This window comes from Epinephelus moara, chromosome 18 (genome assembly GCF_006386435.1).
Source record: "Epinephelus moara isolate mb chromosome 18, YSFRI_EMoa_1.0, whole genome shotgun sequence".
NCBI classification, from domain to species: domain Eukaryota; kingdom Metazoa; phylum Chordata; class Actinopteri; order Perciformes; family Serranidae; genus Epinephelus; species Epinephelus moara.
In genome coordinates, this window is record NC_065523.1 from 25335433 (window position 1) to 25359842 (window position 24410).

At 42.3% G+C, this 24410-nt stretch overlaps 1 protein-coding gene across 3 annotated transcripts in view; it reads left to right on the forward strand.

Annotated features, from left to right (window-relative positions):
* cep112 (centrosomal protein 112) overlaps window positions 1–24410 on the forward strand; it is a 139795-nt gene that overhangs the window by 7606 nt on the left and 107779 nt on the right. Inside the window, exons 5-10 of one of the 3 annotated variants that reach the window (XM_050068624.1) lie at window positions 1889–1973; window positions 4968–5045; window positions 9044–9091; window positions 9201–9287; window positions 18194–18280; window positions 24055–24154. In XM_050068624.1, the coding sequence (XP_049924581.1) occupies window positions 1889–1973; window positions 4968–5045; window positions 9044–9091; window positions 9201–9287; window positions 18194–18280; window positions 24055–24154 (485 nt within the window). The remainder of the gene's footprint in view (window positions 1–1888; window positions 1974–4967; window positions 5046–9043; window positions 9092–9200; window positions 9288–18193; window positions 18281–24054; window positions 24155–24410) is intronic. The other 2 variants (XM_050068626.1, XM_050068627.1) reach the window with 2 other exon arrangements.

The window sequence follows — 24410 nt, forward strand, 5'->3', positions numbered from 1 at the left end:
TGTGCTGTCATGTGTGTCTCTACTGTACGCCTAGAATGTACCGATAGGCTACTCGAGGTGGACAAACCATAATTTCAGCGGCTCTCTCTTATCACTGCCTAGCTTGCTTACTATCATGGACAAAACAAGACGAGCATTCAGTTTTAGCAGTGAGGAGCTGCAGGTGCTAATCGTGTCGGTGGAGGAGAAGAAACCTATATGAAGTTACTTTGAATTTAGGACAGGGCCTATGCCATTCTAACTTAGTATTCCTAATATGAGACATACCCAAGTTAAGGTCTGTAACAGCTAAATTCCTATCCTAAAATAAGATAGGGGTTTTTCCCTACATGCAGTTAGGAAATAAGTTTCTGTCATACCAGAAGTCCTATCCTAAACTGAGATAAGATAGGATTTCAGACTTAGGGCGTTTCTGTAATGAGGCCCCAAAATCCTGTTTATCAAGATCACTTTGACACTGACAGTCACTGACAGTAAATTTTTTTATCAGGTGACGAAGATAAGTTTTAGTTTAGTTTAACTAAACTTTCTTTAACCAGGATCTGTCACTGAGATCAAAATCTCTTTTACAAGAGAACCCAGAGACCAAATGTACAACATCAAAACACTGCACCGCAGTTGTCGCACACACTTGAAGTGGTTACAAGTATTATTAAAAATATCAGCACATTTATGTGAAATAGACTAGATACAAACTTACAATCTTAATGTAATTTTAAAAAGCTTTTGCAGCAAAAAGTTAAATTCAACCAGTAGTCCATTAACAGAAATATTATACCAGGTAAATAACATCACTGTCAAACACAGTAATCTTAACCAACACCCAGAGTCAATCAACAATAGATCATTCTGTAAAGAACCAGACATTTCAGGAACATAGCAATAATTTAGCCAGCCTTCCTCTCTTTAGTTAGTGCTGTGACATTGCTACTAGGAGAAATACTTAAATAAACTGTGGTAACATTTACTCAGTCAACAAACAGAGGTGGAGGAAGTATTAATATTTGCATTGGTGTTGTACGTGTGTTCCCCAAGTTAGGGGATTTGTGATGTAAGATACAAATTGCAAAGGTGACTCTGCTTGCACAGATATTTTTCCTACATTCTTTCCAGAAACCTCACAGCCATAGTGCTGTCCTCCATGAGATAACACTGCCTGTTACAAATGAGGTTCAAAATTCTCAATACCAGGAATGCTAAAAAAAATTACATGGGAGAAAAAGAGTGTCCATAGGCCCCAAGTTGAAAGTGCGAAACAGTGCCCTCTAGAATGCAATTTGATGTCTCTATTAGATGACAGTGATTTTTTTTCTTCTTCATTGTTGTCCTACATCTCCCCGTCTCCTTTCACATCTTCATTCAATTAGCATTAGTGGGCCATTAGTGCCTCATGCGCCTGTGCTTAATGAGATAGTGAGCTCAGCTATGCCTTTGTGTGTGTGTGTGTGTGTGTGTGTGCGAGAGAGAGAGCGTAGTGCGAATGAGGGGTGCATGTGTTTGTGTGCCAATGAATATAAGCAGTTTCCCTGTTAAGCTGCTTGTTTAAGCCGTGATGGACATGATGAGAGACAATGATTGAGGTGCATGATTATAAAAGGATTGTACAAGCCATAGACTGGTGCCCTGTGGGCTGTCCGTGGAAACAAAGTGATGTATAGCAGCAGAGACGTTTATTGTTCAGATGGGATGAAATGCAGACCACAAACCATGCAACCAATGCCAGATGTTGATCTGTGTAAATAGCGAGGCAGGCTGCCTACGCAAGCACATTCATATGCTAACAGAGGGACAAAGGCAGACTCCAGAGACGTGCGCACACACACACACACACTCACACTGTACTGTAGGTTAACCTCTCACACTTGTGTTTCTTTCTCTTGTCTTCCAGGAGAAGGCTGTACGAGGAAAAAACCCCATCAAGACCAGTGTCGTCCAGTCCGCTTAAACACTCACCCAGACGTGATGCCCGGATGGTTAGTTCATCGCCATGTTTTAGACTTTCACCCAACACCTCTGGAACTCCCCGCCATACTTATCTTAAGATTCAACAAGTTGGGTTTTTTCAGATTTATAGGAAGCTGTGATGACACATTGAACTATTATCAGCAAAACCTGCCAGTGCCAATACAAATAACAGCCGCAATGTTTTGCTTTCTTCTTTAATGTAGACCAATTTGGAAATTCCTGAACTCATTTCCCCATGAAGCCGGAGGAAATTCCCTGAACTCAAAAGTTGCCATTTCAAGCAACAAAAACGAAGCTCATGGTTGTAATCACAACACATTTGACAGCAATATAAACTCAGCTGCCAATTTATTAGGTGCACCTAACTGAAACTTTCCTCTACAACGGTTGTAGTGTTCAGTTTTGTGTAAACTGTGTCAGAGAGGTGTTGATTCAACTTCATAGTCATTTTTAGAGGAGGTAGTTTGTGGTGCTTTTGAATTATATTGCTTTATACTGAGAGGTGTTTTGTTTAACCTTACTGATATAAGTGGGCTGGACAAAATATTGAAGAACCGAACACAATGCAACAGCACCAGAAACTAGAGCCTAAAACATGATCACAAAACTATTTAAATTAAATCATATCATTAAAAAATTCATGGAGGCTGGATTTACTGCCGGGCTGACGTGTTAGACTGCATTTAAGTTAGCTAGGTGTACCTAATAAATTGGCAACTGAGTGCATTTTGGTTGAGTTCTCCAGGGGATATTTATCCTTATCAGGACAGTTCTTAAAGTCAGATGATCTGATGACCCCCAAATGATCTCAACTCTTCAAACCTCGTTAGAACACGTCACAAATTAAAAATATCAAAACTGTAACTCTAGCTTTTGCAGAAAATTGTGTGGTCATATGTAGGACTGCTCATTGTTGGAGGTGGGGCCTTAAATTAATAGTTTCATCACAATAGGATATTTTATTGATTTTATGGACAACAATACAATATTTACTGATATTACAAAGTCTGCCACAGTACGATTTCAATTTGATCCACTTCAGGGGCCTGAGATCGATATGAGACTATATTATATGCCCCATTAACACAGTCAGTTTCTTTTGCTTTTGGCCATAAAAGAAAAAAACCCCCACAAAAATAAATGTAAATATTTGTGACCAGTTAAGTGCAGTAAAGTTTACTGTAAATTTATTCCACCAACACATATAAAACACGGTTTAATAGCAAGAACATTTTCAAAAAGTATAAAATTTGGCTTATTAATAAATGTCAAAGTTCAAAGGCAGTATATAATGTAGGGAAGTAACGCACACCAAGGGTCGTAGCAAGGTGCTCATCACTGGCAGTAGACTTGAAAGTAAAAAACAAGTGTTTTGGTTGACAATAGACAATAGGCAAAAAAAAATTCCCAGTCCATTATTAGCTTAAGCCTTTTTACATTCCATGAATTAGCTTAGAGGCTAGCGGACTTTTCCTCTACTCATAGCTTAACAAAATACTTGTATTATTTATACTTTTTCCTACTCACCACTGGTTTAAGTCACTGCATATGTCCTGCGACAGGACAGCGTGGTTAAATTGAAGCTTGTATACATGTTTTTTTTAGCCTAACACTGTTGAAACAAAGCAGCTATTGTTGCTGTAGCGAAAACATGAAGTTAGCAGAGTGAGATGCCCGGCCAGGTTTATTTTGTTTCATAATGGTATTGTTGGCACACGGCATGTGCTTTGTCTGTTGACATGTCTTTATTCAGAAATCTAAAATATTTTCACACTGCTGATTTATTCCCAAGAGTGGAGTAAATGACCTCATCATCCTTTTCTTGGCTGCTTGCCATTATCTGCTTGGCACTGTGTGACAATGTGCCATGGGAATTTCAAAATAAAGCACTATCTTAGAGATGATGTTATAGGTCAGTGTTTTCACTCTGTATCAGTGATATTGGGTTGTTGATCACTGAATCGATAGTCAGTTGGAAGCTGACTAAGAAACATGTTTTTTGTGCTTTTAATGTGTCATCAAGTTACCATGGATCTCCTGTACATGTTCATGGACAGAAGCCAATGTACAGTTTATTGCACAACTGCTAGCACACCTGTGGCCAAAACTCTTTGAGGCCATTCATACTTAGCAGTGTTTAACACAATGCATTGAATTCCTAGCGCAATACAGAGACTGTGACACGCTGCTTTGAACAGCCAGTGACCCGCATACTCAGCATTCCTAGATATTGAAATGAAACGTTTACTCTGTTTGTTCGAGGGTGAGGCTCTGGGACCTTAATGCCTTTTTAATCAGACGGGGCATTTAATCCTGAGCTATTCATTCAACGATTTCTCTGTGTCAATGCAGTTCCGCTGAGGTACACCCAAGGTCCACACTGCACCAGATCCTAATCAAATTCAACAACATCTCTTCTTTCCCTATCGCTCTCTCAACTTTATTAGATATTTCCCCCCATTTCAACCTCGCTGCCCAACCTCCACTTGAGTAAACTGATCTTGAATCAACAGAACCCCTGGAAGCATTCGAATTATACTGTATAAAACAAATCCGGAGGCCCGTTGTAACAAAAGGCTGGGGAAAACAAGGATGACAGGCAGTTTAGCTGCATGTGCCCCTCTTGTGGAATTTACTGCGTGACGGAAATGATGTGGAACTGCCAAACATCTGGAGTGCTGTATGTGAGAGGGAGGAGTGTGAGGGAGCAAAGGGTGGAGAGACGGAGATAACGAGGGAGTAGAAAGCTGTTGGTATGGGAGGAGAACACATGTGGGCGTACTGTATATCTGTAAGCTTTTAAAGAACCCTTTTGTTGTTGCCAAGAGAGGAATTATATTGTGTCAAAATGATAACCTCCATCACTGTCTGCTTTTCCCTTCCTCAGGCCAAACTGCCAATCAGAGAAACCACTTCAATTCCCTCCCCTAATTTATAACACTTCATTTCCATTTTGTTTCTGCTGTTTACGCATTCTTACACTTGCCCCTTTTCCTCCTCAGGTGGATGGCGGGCTGAAGGAAGCTATGTCTCCCGATGACAGTGACCTGGAGGCTCGTCTCAACAGCTGGAACCTGGGGGTGAGTCCAGGGGCATGCCTTAAGCTCCTTGGTTACACGCAGCTGTCAGACTGTTGCAGCTCATCCACTGTGACAGTGGATCTGATCGCCTGAGGTCACGAGTACATCTAAATCAATAGTGAAATAATGTTGAGCCGTATTGCCTACACACTAGTGCTGGGTATTGGTACTCGTCTTAAAAGTATTAAAAGAAATAACCCAGTGCCAAGTTTCATCAAAATGTCCCGGATCGTTTCAAGTCCCCACAGCATCAGCAAACTTTCTGTTGCTGCCATCTCTGGAGCTTCTCTCTTCCCAGTGAAAGGTCAGTTCAACGTTTGTCCGGTTAGCATGAGCCGTGGACTTTAAATTAAGATGGACAACACGTCTCGACTTCCACCCTCTGTGCAAATATGAAGCCAAAATATCCTGGCTATGACTGCTGCTGTCTTGCGCTGTTGATGTCATTTGCAGCCAGAGTCTGTGTAGTAGCGATCTCTGTCGAGTTCCCGCCCATGCTTCTGTCTGACCAGTCGCTACCAGCGGCATTGATCGAGGGTACACCAATTGGCACACACAGCTCTCAATCATGATATCAGACCCCCTTTTTTATATCATCAAATATCTTAAAAGCAAACTCTTGTTTATGAGGTGTACTTTGATTGTTTAGTTTAGATGTCCCTGCAGCCAGCTAGCAGGGCGCGATTGACATGTTTTGGCTTCACTTTTGGGGAGCTGACACGTCATCCATCTTTATATTCAGTCTACTGCACGAGCTACCACAACAGCAGTGGCAAACATTCAACACTGAGCTGTTAAACATCCCAGCAAACTCACACCGATGCTGAAATGGCTCATCTCTGTTGTTAAATGCATTCATAACCATTACGTAACATTAGCCGTGTGATGCTAACAGTTAGCCCTGTCACTGTGTTGCTGGGTGGATTCTCACAACTGTCCCTGGTGCAGACCTTACACTCTGGCAGCAGTAGCCAACATTACAACCCATACACTCTGTGGTGAAGTCGTAGAGTCATTATTGGTATTGAATGAAGTACTCCATTGGTTAGGATACATGTATTAATAGTGGTGTCATAATTTTTTAAAGATACCCAAGACCCACTGCACACTGCCAAACAAAGGGTGTAAAAACCCTTTCACCTGTGTCCTCCTGAAACCACTTCCTTCAGGCAGCTCATCGCTCCGGTAGGACGTGAGGGTGGGATGAGGAGTGGGAGAAGGGTTGTGTAAACTGAGCATTTGAAGATGTGTGCGCCTCTCTTATCTGCTCTGTCTGGAGTGCACCAGGCCAGGGCTTGATAAGCACTCTGCCCTCATGCCTTTTATTCCCTTATTTATTCCCTATCTCCTCACCTGCATGACCCAGAGACTCTCTTTTTCTTTTGCTCGTCGCTTCTGTCCTCTCTCCCGCATTACTCACACAGTGATGTTTTCTACAGAACAGTCCCTCTCTTTCTGTTTATTCTTCTCTTTCTATTAACTGTTCCTCTCTGTTCTACAATTGTATCTTTCATGCTTTCTGGCACTTTCTCCCTCCATCTGTTTGTCCATCTACCTTTCTCAGACTCTCTCCACGTTACTCTCCCTCTCTCTTTCAATACTCGGGTAATCTGAGGAATCTATCAGCAGACGTGAAGCCGTGCACTGCTCCGCTCTGCACTCGTCTGTGTTGAGACGCTGATAAGAGGCATTGCTTGGCAACGCTCCCCCAAGCCTGCATCTTTCAAATCAACAGATGTTCCTTCACACACACACACACACACACACACACACACACACACACACACACACAAACCCCCTTCAAGTTTACAGAAGTTTTATAGATGCACTGCTTCAAAGCGCCCAGAAATTTCAGCACAGCCAAGCGTCACTCTATCTAGAACATCTTTAACTGTGCTTTAGATGTTCTGAAGCAGTCTGTATCAGTTTGTTCATTTCACCTCTAATGTAATAAAGTCTGTGTAGTCAGCATGGTGGCCACACTGGACAGTAGACAGCAGATTGCTTCAGACTGAGATAGGAGTTCCTTTAAGAGACACAAAACCTGAGTCAGCTGGACCACCATCTGTTTCATCTTTCAGTTTGTCTGCGGCTTATGTGCTGCAGCATCTTGTCAGATCTCTAATGGGAATTGAATGTTACAGTAGGTGCAGCAAACACTGACCTGCAGTTAAAAAAAAAAGCATGCAAACAAGAGAAAATTGCGTAAAAACTTGGCCCACTTTTTTCATACAGAATTCAAGGGTAGTCTAGTCCCTGCCACTTGGCCCTCCATTGTGTGCGGTTGAATGGGTGTGCTGACGGCTTGCTCAACGCTAGTCTGAAACTAGGAAGCCATCAATCACCCTGTGTTTGTTTGGCTGCAGAGCCAGGCCTTGTGATGTGGAGTGTTGTTCCTCTTCTGCGTCCGTCCATCCATCCACGTCAGGTTCCAATGACACAGGACGCTGTGCCAGCTGCGGGGCTGGACAAACATGTGCGCACAGGAGCATGTGTGTGGGCAGGCAGGATGAGAGTGTGCACACAGGCATATACGTGTGCACCAAGTCCAAGTTTAGTATCACGCTGTGCCAGCATTACACCACAGCATTTAGTCTACACGTCTTCCTTGCCCTGTGGGCCGTGCTCAATCAAATCTGATGACTGGCTGTCTGTGGGTATAAAAAGAAATCCCATTCTTGTTTTGAGCCTGGGCACTAGTTTAGACGGATATTGATTGATTCATCACTTGGTAAATATGGATTTTTTTTTTTTAGCTAGTGCCAAATTTAAGTAGCAATTCATCACACATCGTGGCACGCACCATTGATGCTGCTCTGCACAGACTACACCGACTGCATGTGTCTCTCTCTCTCTGCATGTGCATGTATTACAGTTTACAGTAGATCTGATTGTAGTAAATCCGAATCCTTTTGCTGAGAGCTTGTAGTATGTCAGCAACAAAATTTCTGACCTGTTTTTACCTGCATCACGACTAAGTCAGGAGGCAGAGCTGCTTTCATTTCACCTGTCACTGGCTCACCCTGAAGCAACAGATTGTGACTGTATCCTCGTACAGTAGATGTAACTATTTTAGTCTTGAGCTTTGAGGTTCTTTCAGGTTCTCGTCTCTCATCTTCTATTCATTCCAGATCAGTTTTGTGTGGGTTGTGCCACCTTGCAACATTAAATCCTTTTTTTGTTTTTATCGCTGAATAAGTCCCACTCTACCATCCTCTCATTCTTCCTCCTCCTCCTCTGTCTCTTCCTACTTGTTCTCCTCCTTCATCCCCATGTTGAAGAGATTAGCAACAGAACTGTTTACTGGGCGTCGTTGCTGTCATCTCCACAGTCAGCCCCACTGCTTTGAAAGGCCGTGATCTTGCCGCTAGTTAGCAGCCCCTGTAGACAGCCTCAGTGCAGGAGAGAGAAGCACTGTAATGATAGTGCGAGTTCACAAAAAAAATAATGAGGTCACAAACAAACGTCAAACAGCGGAAGAAAAATAGCAGGTTGTCAACACAGATTTTTTTGTGTCACCGTTTGTGAGCTGTATTGATGTAAGAGTCATTTGGACTGTGATGCTTTTGCAGTCAGGTAGTTCAGCAGTTCACCCCCCCTCCATCTCTTGTGTTTCACATTATAATCAAAGGACATGCCGTGTCAGTGTTTGGCAAGGATGTATACACATTTGTCTCCATGTGACGGTAAACGGACCGGGGATAGCTTACAGATTAGTGGTCCTGAGTGTTGACAAAAGGGCCGTGTTGGGACAGCAAAGATGGGCTGAGAGCGGAAACAGAGCGGGCCACACACACAATGCCTTGAAGTAGCCCGACGCATTCTGTCTTTCTAAACAGACAAGAGTTGACGGAAGAGACTCAAGCCACAGCACCATGCTTTTGATGTGATCGCCGCATTGTTTATGACACACTGAGGGCGGAGGTTAAATCCTGGTAGTGGTAAGGCTTTGTTAGGAGAAAAAGAGAGGTCTAAAGTTTTTCTATTTACTCTTACAGATTGAAAACCCAAGGTATTTGCGAGAAAACCCCATTCCCTTGTCTCCGGTAAGTTGTCAAGAGGTTTCTTTTTTTTATTTTTTTTATTGTTGCATAGACAAAAGTGCTGTCTTTTAACTCCTTAGTCACCTGATCTCACTTCTCTTTATCTCTGTAGATTTTCAAGTCAAGCTTTGGGAGGAATAGCACCTTGGCCGATGATCAGGGCCTGCAGCTTGCACAGAGCAAGGAGGTACACACCGCAGTAAGAGCCCTTAGCAAACCCTGACAGCACCTGAAAGCCTCTGTGTGTGATAAATATCAGAATACTTTCATGATTCTCTTTGTGTCTCCAAACACAGTACATATTTTAAAGACTGGCCTTTATGTCCATTCCAGCAAGCATAAACCCTCGCTGCTCACGATTCAGTACGCTCAGCATTTGTATAGAAGCAAGTGTTGAACACATACAGAAGTTAAAGCTCCCTTGACTGCTTTATGGCCCCCACGGCCATGTACATACATCTTTGTGCATAGTTTGTATTGTTGAAATGGCCGAGGCGAGCGTTCCTCTTAGAAGACAAAAATAATGCTGGCTCCCAGTGATGACAGTTTTTTCCTTATGTGGATTTAAGCTGAAAATCCCATTCTGAAAGCATGCTTTGAAGTCCCCTCTGCCCCTCCCCACTTCTCCCGAACCACCACTCATCCCCCCCCCCCCCCCCACACCATCGGCCTTTACCCGCACTGTTAAATATAAAACTGAGCATGACTTGGCTGTAATAGCCATGGCTTTTCATGTCTGCTTGGGGAAAACGCTTCAGTCGGTTAGATGGGCTTCACCGGGAGAGGGCAGAGAATGGAGGAAGAAAGGGCAGAGGAAAGGAAAGGATATGATACATGACGGACAACAATAGTCTTGCTTATTGACCTGTCATAACAAAAAGAACTGTTTGTGATTCACATGCGTGGACACACACACACTCCCCCATACACATCCACGCAGTCGGCCAGCCTACCAGGTACCTGTGGGCTGATAGTGAATGCAGCAGCACCAATACGAAAACATTAAAGCAACGTCCCATGCTGTTTGATCCTGCCTCAGACTCGCTGACTGGCTACATACAGCTGTGTGTGGTGGGAATATAAATTTATCACATCTCAGAAGACCATATTTATCCTCCACACCAACTTTATTTTGATATACACAGAGTTACCAGTTTATTAGTTACACCTGTACTATCCACAGTAATGCAATCCAACTTAAAAGCCCGGCAATAAATTGGGCGAAGCTGAAAATATTCGGTGTATGTTAAAACTCATTTAACTCTCCAGTCATTTTTGTTGCTGTAGTTAATGGTATTTATATATTTAAGAATTAAGACGATTTTGTTCGCCTCTTGAATGTAAGTAGTATGTATGGTGGACAGAAGCATTCAGCTTGTAGGTGGGCTTAAATAAGAGCATAAACCTTTAGGAGCGAGGCCGTAGGAAACCGAGCTGCTCTGTCATTTCCACTGAGGCCAGAATGCTCTTAATAAGGGAACCAGTTTAGGAAAGTCACAGAGAAGCACTGGGAGGGACACACTGGGAAATGAGAGGAAATGGTGCAGAGCTTGATTTTTTTCCACATGGTGCTTAGGTTTGTGCTATTTGCCAACTGTAGCCAATCTGTTGCATTTCTGTTGTATTCTACCCAGTGGTGTAGTGGAGGGTATACTCAGGTATACGGGGTATACCCACTTCTTTTTCTATCCAGTTACAGTATACCTACCTATCAGCTAAAAAGCCATTGTAATGCATAGGAGAGTATGCTCACTTCATCATCGGTAACCTACCTATCTACCTAGCAGTACACCCACCTCATCAAATACCACTACACCACTGATTCTACCACATACAGAGGTTGCTTTTTAGTAGAATGAGAATGAAGTTGTGGGGAAAATGTGTGTCCATGCATTGAAAGAAAGATATAGTGTGTCACGGCCTTCTATTCCTCCATGGCTTATCGAAGTCACTGCTAGGACACTACAACCGATACTTTCGTACCAAGTTGATGCCACAATTCTAAAAACGTGATCGTACTCATTTTTCTCCAGCACCACAGGTATAGTAGGTGCTGCGGTTGCAATTCTTCTGGACCTGACAGGGCAGCACAAACACCCTACAAGTGCTCTAGTCTGCAGTTAAATAACAAAGAAAGAATAAGAACACCTACCAGCACGAAAAGAACAAACGCCAGCATCATTACCTTTGGCTTTTTCTTTCTGGTCGCTTAGAGTTGAAACATTTTTGACTTTGGTGCTGCACTCGTCACTGTCACTGTTTAGCCTTCCAATCACACTGGTGGAGGGGCGGGACAAATAGCCTCCCGCAAAGGCCAACCGTCATATCTTACATGTACAAGTGCTGCACAACAACAATGGAGAAGAAATATGTAATACACCATATTTGCTGGCCCACAAAAACTCATGAACCCACATAGACTATTACTTTGCGTTCGAGGTGTAGCGTCACTGACTAATAATAAAATATGAATTAAATTTAATCTGACTGTTTTTAATGAAGGATCGTATGCTTAAGGAGATGGGATTTATTGTCTTGTTTAGAGTGGTATCCCATTGGGTATTGAGGTATCGGTATTAAGTACTAAATCTCTAGTATCGTGACTTTGGTCTAGACTGAATTTTCTCAGCAACTACTGGTTCGATTGCCATGAAATTTTGTACAGACATTCATTGTTCCCAGAGGATGAATCCTAATGACACGATGATCTGCTGACATTTTTCTTTAGCGTCACCGGCAGGTAAAAACTTTTACCTATTCTGTGAACTATCTCAACATATCCTAAAGGGATTGGCACAAAATTTGGTACAGACATTAATGATTCCCAGGTGATGTATCCTACTGATTTTGGTGATCCTCTGACTTCCTCTAGCACCACCATGAGAGTGGTGTGTATATGTATTTTTTAGTACAATGTCTTATAACCTTTTGGATGGATTGGCATGAAAGTCCCCCTCTGGATGAATTATGATAACTGTAGTGATTTCTTAACTTTTCATCTACCCACTACCAGGTCAAAATTAAAGTTGCCAAATATTTTGGTGTATGACCTGCAGATCTTATATCTTATCAGCCATATGCAGAACCTTCTCTTAAACACTGCTGCATAGTCCCAATGCATCTCTGATTCCCACTGTGAGGTTCTGGGAATTCCCTTTTGACTATACCCTCTGCCTTGTAAAAGAGGAATCATAATAGGTCTGTGGTTTATGACATGCTATTGTAAAGTCCCTTCTTTTAGTTTTTATTATTTAAGATGCCCCCACTGATCATGTGTCTTGAGTCATCATTAGCAATTAAAAGAGTGTTAGGTGGATTTTCGAAGCTCTGAGCCCCACAGGATACAGCTGTTACCACACGCACCCTCACACGCTATTTTTCCAACAAAAGTGACTCGAGTCACCAATCCCACCTTAACCATGTCATGCTCAATACCCACGTTAAGCTTTCCTGCAGAACCATTGAAGCCATGTCCAACCCGGCGTGGCTGTCTGGGCCCAGTCTTGGAAATCAGAGTGACATCACTTCCCTTTTAATCCCAAAAGCCTAGTTGAAAATTTACCCAGGTTTAAAGCGTTATACATGCCACATGTCATTAAGCTGGCGGCAGCTTAACGAACATCTCAGCTTTCACACCAAACTCATCCTCCCGCTAAGCTACTGACTGCATTGATAAGAATGCTGACTGCTCTTTTCCTATGGAACAATGAGTGGCAGCTGAGAAATTTCACCGCAAGCAGACATTGCCTTGAGTCACGTAGCTTATACAGTGTGTTTGCTTATGGGTGAGTTGCGGAAAATGTCTGGCAGGAGCAGCGAAGTCCTGCTAATCCTTCAGCACACCCTGGAAGTGCTCAGCATTATGAGGGCTGGGTCTTTATTTGGAAATTAAATTAAATGGCGACTGATGAGTCAGGCTTAGCCATAGGCCTGAGTTATGTGATAACAGAAGGAGATACTGACGGGCTGATGAAAGCACTCCATCTTTCTTTGAAAGTTTGCATGTGAGTGTGTCTTCACACCAACCCTTCAGTACCTGACCTGAGGGATTGTTGGCAGCCGGCACAGCGCTGTAGATGAGTCTGTTAATGTCAAGCAGTTGCACTCTAATGGTCACAAGCCCCTGACTAGGGATCAGACCCCTTTGCTTTGTGTTGCCATAATGATGCAGTCTCTCTAATCCAAGGATCCTCTGGGATGGAGCTTGAGCTCTCAGCCTGTGATTTAGAGGGCCATAGCCTTTCTTATCTGAACGTTTTTCAAAGCTAAAAAAGAGCAAGCTAGTGAGCCTTAGTAGTTTAAAGGGGACCAGTTCTTTCGTTTGGCTTTCAAGATGGTGCTTCAGGCTGAGAGACACGAGGGACCAACAGTGTTCCATAATGATAAAGTTACTATTTCAAGCATTTCTGTCCTCTGTACTTGATTCTTATGTACTTGATGTGTTCATATTAGCAATTTTGAGTTTACTTAATCTGTGTTTGGAGCTACTTTTCTCTAAAACTGTGAGAATTTTTTTTTTTTCAAATGTCAGAGATTCATTTGTAGCCAAAGGTTTTTTTTATCCACCCTTACTATCTGGACAGACTACAGTAAATTAACTTCTTGTCAGAGTGTGGAAATGAGATCTAGCTGCTCCTCAGTAGATAGCAGAACGCTGCATACCGACTATCCTCGAGCATCTGTGTTTACCGAGGATGAAAAACGCACCAGGACATTGTACATCTCAGGCAAGACGAAGGAGATGCACAAACGCAACCTTGCTTTGTGGAGCCCAAACAGTTAGCAGACGATTTGTGAACACATCCCTCTGAGGAAAAAGGCCTTGACCCCCGCGTCGCTTTTGAAAAAGCAACTGTTTCCGTCTTCTCCTCGCATTCCCTCTCTCATATGCCCCCACCACCACCGCCACCACCACCACCACCCCCCTTCCTTCTTCCCTCCCACCCTCTCATCCTTTCAAGAGCAGAGTGTCAAAAAACATGGCATCTTACAGCGCTCGCTACAACTCTGAAGAAGAGAAGAGGGAAAAAAGCTGTACCACCCAGTCGGGCTGATTGAAGGCATCTCAGACGCCTTAGGTGTACGACATTCCTCCTCCTCCTTCCTTCACTGACGCCTTTATAAACAAGTTTCAAACGCCCCTGATCTAGTTTGACAAACTTTCTCCAAAGAGCATTTGAAGAGAGGATGAGAAAGTGACACCCCCACATGTGCTTTTTTTTTTTTTTTTGGGTGCCGGCAGAATCAGGTCTCCACTTACTCTTCTGCTTTTCAATCACTGCCATCTCCCTCCTTCTCTCTCTCTCCCTCTTTCTCTCACTTTCTTTTGCTTTTTCCTTTCTACTCTGACAGGTCTCCTGTGGTCGCCTCAATTGCACAAGAAATGGTGGTAAATCAAGAAAAAAGACGTAGAACAAAGGCAGAACACTTAACAGAGCTTTGTCAAGGATACAGTGTGTAAATGTAGCTGAAGTGCAATAATGAGGAGAGGCATCTAGACGGCAATCTTATTTGTGTTTGTTGGACTTCTATTTATTTTTGCTCCAAATGTTCATCCAAAGTAAAGTGCTGACATCTTAACAAAATCTAAACTTTTTTCAACCCCAAAGTATGGATACATATTTTATTCTCTAACATCTACTATTCTGATGTCTGTATTCATATATAAAGCAAGATTTATACACGTTACCGTACAATAATTGCATCATATTTTTATTCAGGCCATCATCACAGCTGCTTCCCTTTTGATTTTTACCAAGAGAAGGTCTAATGTGGTTTGACGGTGCCAAGCAATGTCGTGGGAATTTTCTACTTAATTGTTTTGATGACTAGAACAAACGAGAGCTAGCCTCGGGATGTTGTTAACCACTGACATGTTCACACACACAACCACACTTTCAAAGGAAGAACATTGTCACCCTGCTCCAGGGTCGATTAGCACACCCGAACAGACAGTGACTAAACATGAGTAGTGACATCAAAGCGGATGGCCAGTCATCTTTCTGTCAAAGGTTCTCTTTGTGTTTCCATGTGCTGTGTGTTTGTGAGCGGAGACATCTTGTGTGTAATTTGTCGCAAACTAACTAGAAAGAGTTGCTAGAAAAGGCTGAGGGAAAACACAGCATTTTAGGAAGCAAATGGGATTTACTAAAGACAAGATTATAATAATGAGAGGAATGAAAATAACAAAATATTTATTTGGATAGTTCACCTACAGATAGAATATTTTTAAGTTGAGATTCAACAATTCAGCTGTTGAACTGTTCACTCAACCTAAGGAGCATATGCAGTTGAGTGAATAGTTCAAGGTTGAAACAGCTGAATTGTTTAATCCTAACTAATGAGCTGTTGAAATGTAACAAACACTCTACAAAAAAGCAGTTGGTGGACTATACAAATAAAGTGTTACCAAATATAGCGGCAAAAAGCCTGGTAGAATTTGCGGGGGAAAATATATCTAAATTGTGAATGAAGCTAAAAAGTTCACTTTAAAGGGGAACACCACCCAAATTAAGAATTCCATTATGTTATTTCCATGGACTTGGAAAGTTCAGTCAATATTTGTGAACATGAGCTACTCTCTGTCAAAGCCAGAAACCAGAGAAGAAAGTCTCAAACTTGTGATGTCATAGCATCTTCAGTCTGGAGGTGCTCCATAGTCAATAGCCCTTTTTAGATAGGAGTTGTGCAAATTTGCAGGAAAGCCCAATCAGTCTTCTTTCAGCATTGGCAGTATAAAAACAAAATCAGGGAGGGCGGAAAATTGCCGCCTACCTAATTTTGTTTATACAGAATGTGCCTTTTTCGGGGCAATGGGGGGCGTGAGCAAGTAACAAAACTTGTAGCTCAGCGTGTGACGTAAACAGTGACATACTCCGAGGGAAGCCGCAGCTGATCAGTCCTTCGGCGATTCTGTCGTAAGTCGGCCCGTTCTTCACCATCCCCGTCATTTGATGGTTAATGGCCTCTTCGTTTGCGAGGGCAAGGAGGGCGCGCAATTCCTTGTCTCCCCAGTTGCTCATCTTTACAGTGTCTGTCAGGTTTGCATTTCCCTCTTGCAATTAGCTGCTCATTCAGCTGTTTCCTGTTTATCCACCGCCAGTGGGTTGCACGTGCGGCGTCATCAACGGCCACTCCCGTGGCGGAAGGCTACCTTGTTCTTTTTAAACCAAAAAGGTTCCGCCAATATGTCTTCCCTACGGAGGTGGAAAATTGGGCACCTTGGATCAATTCGCCAATCCGGCTCTGTGTGTCTAAACGCTCGCAGCTTGCCAGCAAAACGGCCCAACATTTGCGGAAAATCTGGCAGTGTAAAAGGGGCTAATGAATGGGAGTCTGACTTTGAATGACTCTGAATGTTTGTTTTTATTTTTATGCCGAAATGAGCTTTACTCTGTTGAAGTGTTCTCAGGTCTGAAACAGAAAATGTACCCATATACTCAGAACATTCCTCTGGGTGCTCTCAGGACCATCTAGAACATCTTTCTTAATTCATTGTCCGTGGAGCAGCTTAAGACTTTATACCCGATGACATCACAAGTTGGAGATCGACTCTGGTTACTTGCTTCGAGAGATAATAGCTGGAAGCATTCATTTGCATAAAATGCCACCAGATGCCATGGGTGTGTAGTTTCTGGAGGCATTTTACGGTGGCGTTGGATGATTTAGTGGCATCTTGGCTCGGCAAGGGACGCTGAACTGCCAATTTAGTCAAATACTGGGCTCAACCACACCAAAGACGTACGGATTCCAGCTGCTGCAGCAGTGGGCTACTCACACATTGCATTAAATCGAACGCTTGCGGTGACTGGCTGTGAACAAAACCGTACAAATAGTTGTTGTTTTCCAGATTTGGGTACAAAAAGGATCGAATGCAGGTATCGTTTAAGTGGAGAACTTTCAGTGCTGCTTGGCAGTGGGTTATTTCGGTCAAGGCCTTTAAGGTATTGAGAACCGATACCCAGCCCCAATTATTGTTATGGTAAAAATGAAAGTGATTCAGCTAAGACTTGGCTATAATTGCTACTGTCCAAGGTCAAAGACTGATGTGCTACCGTCTCTCAAGCATCACCCACAGGCCAGAAAATACGGACTGGCATGCAAATCTCTAAAATCTCTATTAAAAAACAAGTTATTTTCTCGTGTTTTAACCCTCACACAAAAGTTTAGATGTTTGCCCCACTAGTGGTAAGTCTCTGAGAATAGAAAATGTGTGATACAGCCTCACAGGGCTGCTGTGTTCTCAGCTAAAGAAATGATTAGCTAACTGTTAGTCACATGATTTCTCCAACCAATCAATTACGCAAAAAAAATCTGTCAACACCTTTCAAAGGCCAAGCTGTATTCGTTATTAACATTGTCACGCCAGACGTGATAATTATTTTCCAGTAATGACGAATGACTAATAGATCATTTTGTATAAAAAAGACCACGGAACAGTAGGTCATTAGGGTTTTATTTGACTAAGACTGGGAAGCCCTCTGGCTTCAGGAGATCTGTTCCAACCTGCACATGACAACGCTGAACTTTTGATCCTCTGAAAACACTGTGTTCAAATGAAAACAGCCACTCTTTTCATGATTAATTGCTACGTGTATGCAGAAGTACACACACACAAACACACACAGGCTTTCACTTTGTTGTGCTTACTATAGACTGACTGAAGATTTTATCGCAAATATGTACACACACAAAAACACACACACAGTTGAGTACATCTCAGCTTCACACTGGTTTTTGAAGCTCTGCACACGGAGAAATGTTAATGTGGTTTATTTCATCATCAGCTGTGCTTGTGTGCAAGAAAGGACACACTGTATCTTCTTTCATCCAGATTTGTGTTATCTCTGTTATTCTGTCACTCTATATGAGTTTTTTCCCCAAGGCATGTCTCTCAAAAAGTTAGGACATAGATCTCAATGTTTAACTCCCTAGAACAAAATCTGTTACTTGTGTTGCCTGGTAATAATAAGTAATATTTCATCCCTCAAGCAGATGGTTTGTGCTCACCATCTTCATTTCATACATGGAAATTAAAGAGTTGAAAGTGCTCCAGAAGTGCATGGTGTTACATAACATGACATTTGGTTTTCTTTGTGTTTCCAGACTGAAATGAAGATCAAAGTTCTGGAGTCCAAGCACCAGGAGGAGAAACTGAAGATGCAGCAGAGACACGATGCAGATGTTGAGAAAGTAAGAATCAAAACTGAAAGGTAGTAAATACTCAGCTGTCTCCAGCATTTCACCAGCAGAGCCTAATTTCTGGCTCCAGATGGCAGCATATGAGAAAAGGCATATTGATGTCACTAATTTCAGGATTTCATAATACTAAACTATGTAGCATCAGAGGTTACATCAAAATAAATGTGGCTGTCTGCTGTTGGGAAAAGGCAGAAAGTGGGAGATCAAGTTAATAGTTCTTTAATAGTTATTATAACTCTTGGCTATGCTGTGTCTCAAATCAGATGAGTTACACTGTGTACACTATGTACTTACTTGCGTAGTGCCCGAATTTTATACAAGGTAGTATTGTCTCAAATCAAACACTGCCGTTGGGCACTTAATGGAAATGATGAACACAAGGTCTTGCAGCTTTTCTTCTTCTGCTTCTTCTGGCAAATTGCAACCAAGCTGAGCATTATCGGCAACATTTAATGAATGATTGTCATGTTACGTTCAAACTAAACTCAGGAGCTCGTGTTTACGCTATGGGAAGTCACGTACATAAACTGAACTTGGAGCTCTCAGGAAATTTCCACTTAGGATGTCGTGAATACCACAAGAGAGTGTTCATGCACAGACTCTTCTCGTGAACATGTGAAATATGACCCCATTTAAACACAGCATCACTCACCAAATTATATGCTTGCTGTATCTCCTTGTTTGCTCACTTGACTTCTGTATCTATCTATTTATTTATTGTATTAAAAATTGAATATGCTAACACAGCACGTTTCTATAATTATGAATGTCCTTGGCTGATACTGACTGGCTCTATCACCAGCTGATCTACCGAGTTAATAATAGCTACCGCACTTTGTGAATATTTAGAACTTGGCAAGCATCCCATAGATTGTATAGCTTACACCGCATCACATGTAACGATAATACCACTGTTAGTTAGCATTTGTGTTACCAGTTGCGGTACCAAATTATTACAGAATTAACCCAATATGCAAACTTATGGCTTATATCCAACAGTATATTGGTAGCAAGAAATACACAGGTGTATTTGTGCAATGCTTCGGTGTTCACTGCAGTAATCAGCCGACATTTCGCAAGTTTGAAATGTGTTTGTAGTCCCACCCCTTCCGCTACAAAGTCAACATGGTGAGCACTGAGGGTGAGAAGTGTCCATGGTTCCACACCTAACTTTTTCACCATAGTGAGTACACCGGGCAGGTATTCATAGTGTAGTGCAGTTTGCCGTACTTGTGTGAATGACTTGACTGAACATAGCAAATATAAGTGCAGACACAGCACTAGTCTTATACTGATTCAATTAGTCTGCCACAGATACTGCATGCAGCACAACCAAGGTCCTGAGGTGTTAGATACAGTAGTCTTGAGTGCATGCCCGGACATTCAGTTGGTTTTAGTTTGACTGTCTTTGCAAACTATTTTCTTCTGAGGTAGGATGCCCACTTCAGGGAAGGAAAGGGCGCCTGACCATGGCTGAATCCCATTCTGGGATGCTTTTCTTTCGCGTTTCTTTGGTTGTGATTGGCATGAAATAATTACCCATTTTCAGTCACAACATCTTCAAGCGTATAAAACCCAAGCTGAAAAAAATCCACTATTTGACAAAAAAAAATGTTTTCAGAATCCTCATAGTTCTACTTATTCTGAAAAATAACACATGAAAAGAGTTTCAGATGACTTGATAATTTCTCCTGGGGAAACTGGACAGGCAGATCTGTTAACGTGAGAGCTCATGAAAACTGGTTAACCTGCCTTACGATGCCCATCATTGGCTCTTGATTCCATTTGGTGGCTAATGAAAAGGAAAGGAAAGAGCCTCTCCTCTTCTCATCGCCCCACGCCGCAAATAATCAGCTCTTCAAAGCTCTTTGTCAGCTGGTGAAAATAGCGGTAAAGCTGGTTTATTTCACACTCGGTGCCCATCAGTTAGTCGGCAGATCAAGCACCTGGGATCTGTCACGTTCTCGGTATGACTTTCCTTTGCTGCCACAGAAGCTTTTAATAAAAGGGAAAAAACACTCCAATTTTCTCTCCACTTTAAGATGCCCATTGCTTCTTTGTGTTTGACAAGAGACAGGATGACGGCTCGCTCTCTTCTCCCTCTCTCTCTCTCTCTCTCTCTCTCTCTCTCTCTTTAATTACATACAGGTTGCGAGTTATGTCCGATTTAATTTCCTCAGAATTTTACTCAGTATTCCCTCTAATGGTTTCAAAGGGGGGTGATTCATGGGTGCACTCTGACGAGCCTGATGGAAGGTGGGCAAGCTAGGTTTAGTTTTAATTAGTCTTCGCATGAATAATGTAAAAGCTGCTCAAAGGCTACTGGTCATTGTGGAGAGGGTAATGAGAGAACAGGCCTGAGTGTTGTATGCTAATGGTTGTGGATCAGTACTGTGTTTAATTCTAAAATATCTAATGACCTCGGGTGAAGAAGCACATCTGTATGTTCTTTTTCTGAACATGCAAATTATCTGAGATTAACAATAGACCTCAGTGTACACCAGAAGACAACAGATGATAATTAATGACTGTATTGTGTTTTGAATGCCATCGGGATTCAATTACATTTGTGTTTTAGTTGTAAAATTTGTGTCTGTTACTCATGTTCTAACTCCAGATTTTCTCGACGTGTTTTCTTCTCCAGTACACTCCGTTCACTGGTGATACTGGTTAAAGTCATGGACAGCCGGTCTGGATTCCCTCCTGCATTAGGATGTCTTATAAAAGCCTAAAATGGGCACCCTAAAAGCTGTCATTTCCCACCTCCTAGTGCACTCTCCCTGGAGCTCACACCGTGTCACCGCCTTGCTCGGTGGACGCCTAGAAAGACAACAATCTCTATTGGGCTGGTGAAATGGAAAAAATTGGGCATCCCTAAATGTTCGGTGAACTTTGCTCCATCTGCCCCATCCTCCTTTCATCTCCCCCATCCCATTCACACAGACAGGATGACAGGCTTGCCAAATAAGTGCACTTGGATAGAACAAAATGCTAGAGAGATAAAGTCTTATGGGCTTTTGGACAGTTCTTGACGGGAAAATAACCACTCTTACTTTATGCCATTTCAGCCAGAAAATCGGAGCATTATCTGTTGTTGGACTAGTCTGTTTTGTTCTGTCCTGTTAATTAGATATATACCTATACCATTATCAATTATGCTTCAAAGTGAGCTTAACATTTTAAAGGAGCTGCATGCAACATTCAGAGCTTATCTTATACCCCTTTTCGACAGTCATGGTCTAGCTTGGCTTTGCTTGGTTTGGGCCATCAGCCCAGCACAGCAGGGATTTGCATTTCCATTACAGCAGGGCTACCTGCTTGAAGGTGTGTCTTAAACTGATAATGGCTGGTCTTGAGTGAGTGACGTTTAAAAGCAGAGTGCTGATCCACGGCTAAAGTCCCCTGTTATTTTTGCTGCATGTGTTTTTCTACAGCAGGGCAGGTAAAAGAGGTTTACCTGTTGGAGGTGAGCTGTTTGCAGAGGTACAGTAAGAGCCTGTTGTCTGCAGCTCTTCATCAACATCTCACTGTGACTGTTTCTGCTTTCACTTTCCTCCCTGCCATATAATTAGACTTGACTTTATTGAAGAAAATCCGCAAAGTTCAGCCAAATCAGTAATATCACATTTCATTTACTATAGATTCTTCACAATAAAAGTCTCACATCATTTTGTTATGTAAAAACTTTTATTGTTAAGCACCTAAAGAAGGAAATGTTGAGTTTTCTAACAGCAACTTCACACAACTTGAACATGAAACAGTAAAATAAAACAGATATGTAAAGTAAGGTTCAGTTAGAAGCTGCAAAAATATTGAGAGATACAGTAAACACACAAAGACTTTAAAAAACGCCTTTCTGTCTGGTCTCCTTCAGACAGAGGTGAGTGCAGTCTTGCAACACATACGCTTTTTTTGTGGGATGGTCACTGGGGGTTGGCTGCGGTTGGTGAGGTATCCACTACCTGCTTGAGGGCAGGCGGCCCAGCTTTTGGACCCTACTCCTGAGAAGATCCATCTCTGGTGCGGCTTGGCGTGGCACAGTGCATCTAAACTGATGATAGAAATGCAAATCGGTGCGGCGTGACTTTACTCCATGCGGCCGAGGGTGGCAATGGAAAGAGTGTATGATTCTGAGTCTGAGTCTGAGTCTGACTGAGCCTGTGCCTAGCAGCTAATGGTGCTGCGGCAGTGATAAGCTAGCCAGTGGCCAGTGGGATACACACACAGGGAATCACATACATGCAAGGCTGGACCAACTACCACAACAAAGCACAGAGAAGCTCAGATTACATCACACACACAGGTAGCGTGACTTTATCTTCTGCTCAGGATTCCATTACTTCACTATATCTTTACATAGCAAATAGTGGTTTGCTGCTGTATCAACAGTCTGAATGTCATGTACACCTTATTTAAGTCGATGTTTTTAATTCATTGTAAGAGTAGAATTCCGTAAGGTGACTGTGGATTCATCACACCGGGAGAGTACATGAAGGCCTGCATTGTACCATCACTTTACAAGAAACTGTTCACACAGAAAACCAGCCTCATGAATGTACCTTTAACCACACCAGGCAGTCGACACACCCTGCGACAAACTGCATAATATGCACACCGTATACATGTGCATGAAGCAGTTGGGCCAAGACAACTTCTTCCCCAACATGAAGAGTGCTAGACTGTCCTTTCATACCGAAGCTCCAGCCCTCCATGGCCTTATTTAACTAATTGCTCACAGATGGCAGCAGCAAGCAGATGCAGTTACCTCATCACACCTCGGCACAGGTGGTTCACTCAGATGGCATTTCACCCAGTTAGCCCGTAGCCTCCTTAGGATTAGATCGGCATGTGGAAAATGAGGTCTTGTCAGGTCATATAGTGAATTATGTATACAAAATGCTCCATGTCCCTTTAAGTCATATTTTAAATCTGCATTTTGTTTTCGTCAAATGATCACGATTAACAGTAAAGGGCTGTTTTGTTGCAGTGTTCACAAATATCACTGACGTAAATAATCTTTTAACATCATCAGAAAACAGATTATTTACATTTTGCTGCAGTTGTAGTATTATTGCCTTTTTTAACAGACATGCTACTCAACTTAAATGTGCCCTACGGCGTTTTCTTGTAAACAAATAAAGGTTTCTGTTTACATTCAATATTTTCCACCTTAACACATTGTATATATCATATATATACAAACAAACTTGCTGTCATAACAAGATTTGCAAAGGTTTTTTTCTCTTAAAATTAAAGTTAATCCTGCATTGTTTACATATATGTTTACTTGCTAGCAGACTTCTCCTTCCTCCCCTTGTTGGGGCATCACTGCTTTTCCTAGTGTGTTTCGCCTACCTGTAGGTCAGTGTAAAATATGCATCCTCGTGCATGTGCATATGAACCAACAAAGTAGGGACCCATACTTTAAAAATATTGCTCCATAGGTCTTCCAGTGGTCAGAAACTCAACAGGGTACCTTAAGTGTGATTGCAGGTTCCAAAGCTGTTTTTGAGTTTTGGTGGTTGTGTTTCCTTCTATTTATATTTGGTTCACAATTGGTACCTTTTTAAATGTAAGTGTGTGTAAGGATCTTGAGCAAAAACTCTAACCTTTGCATGGAAAGTGTCTCTATTGATAGCGCAAGCTTTAATAGCTAGTGGTGAAAGTAAAAAGCTTCAATAAACACACTCGCATTTTGTAAGCAGTGTAAAAAAGCTGAATATTCTCCAGAATGCTTAAGAAACATTTTCTTCCTCTCTCCTTAGATTCTGGACAGAAAGAATGGCGAGATTGAGGAGATGAAGAGCATGTACCGGGCCAAGCAGAAGGAATCGGAGGAGATGATCCATAAGCTGGAGAGGAAAGGTGAGAGGTCACAGGATTGCAGGGTTAACTGGAAGGATGTTTATACTAGTGTCTCTGAACACTCAGTGTAAAAAGCTTGGAAAGATACAACTCCACAAGAGACTGGTGTAGAGTGACGTTCTCCAGCTGTGCTGCTCAATCTAAAGTTTAATCGCACAATGTGTGCCTTTTCTCTTCATGCTTAATTTCCTCTTCCCTGTTCCTCTCGCGTTCCTTGCCTCTCCGCCCTTTTGTCTGTCTCTAAAAGCATTTGATG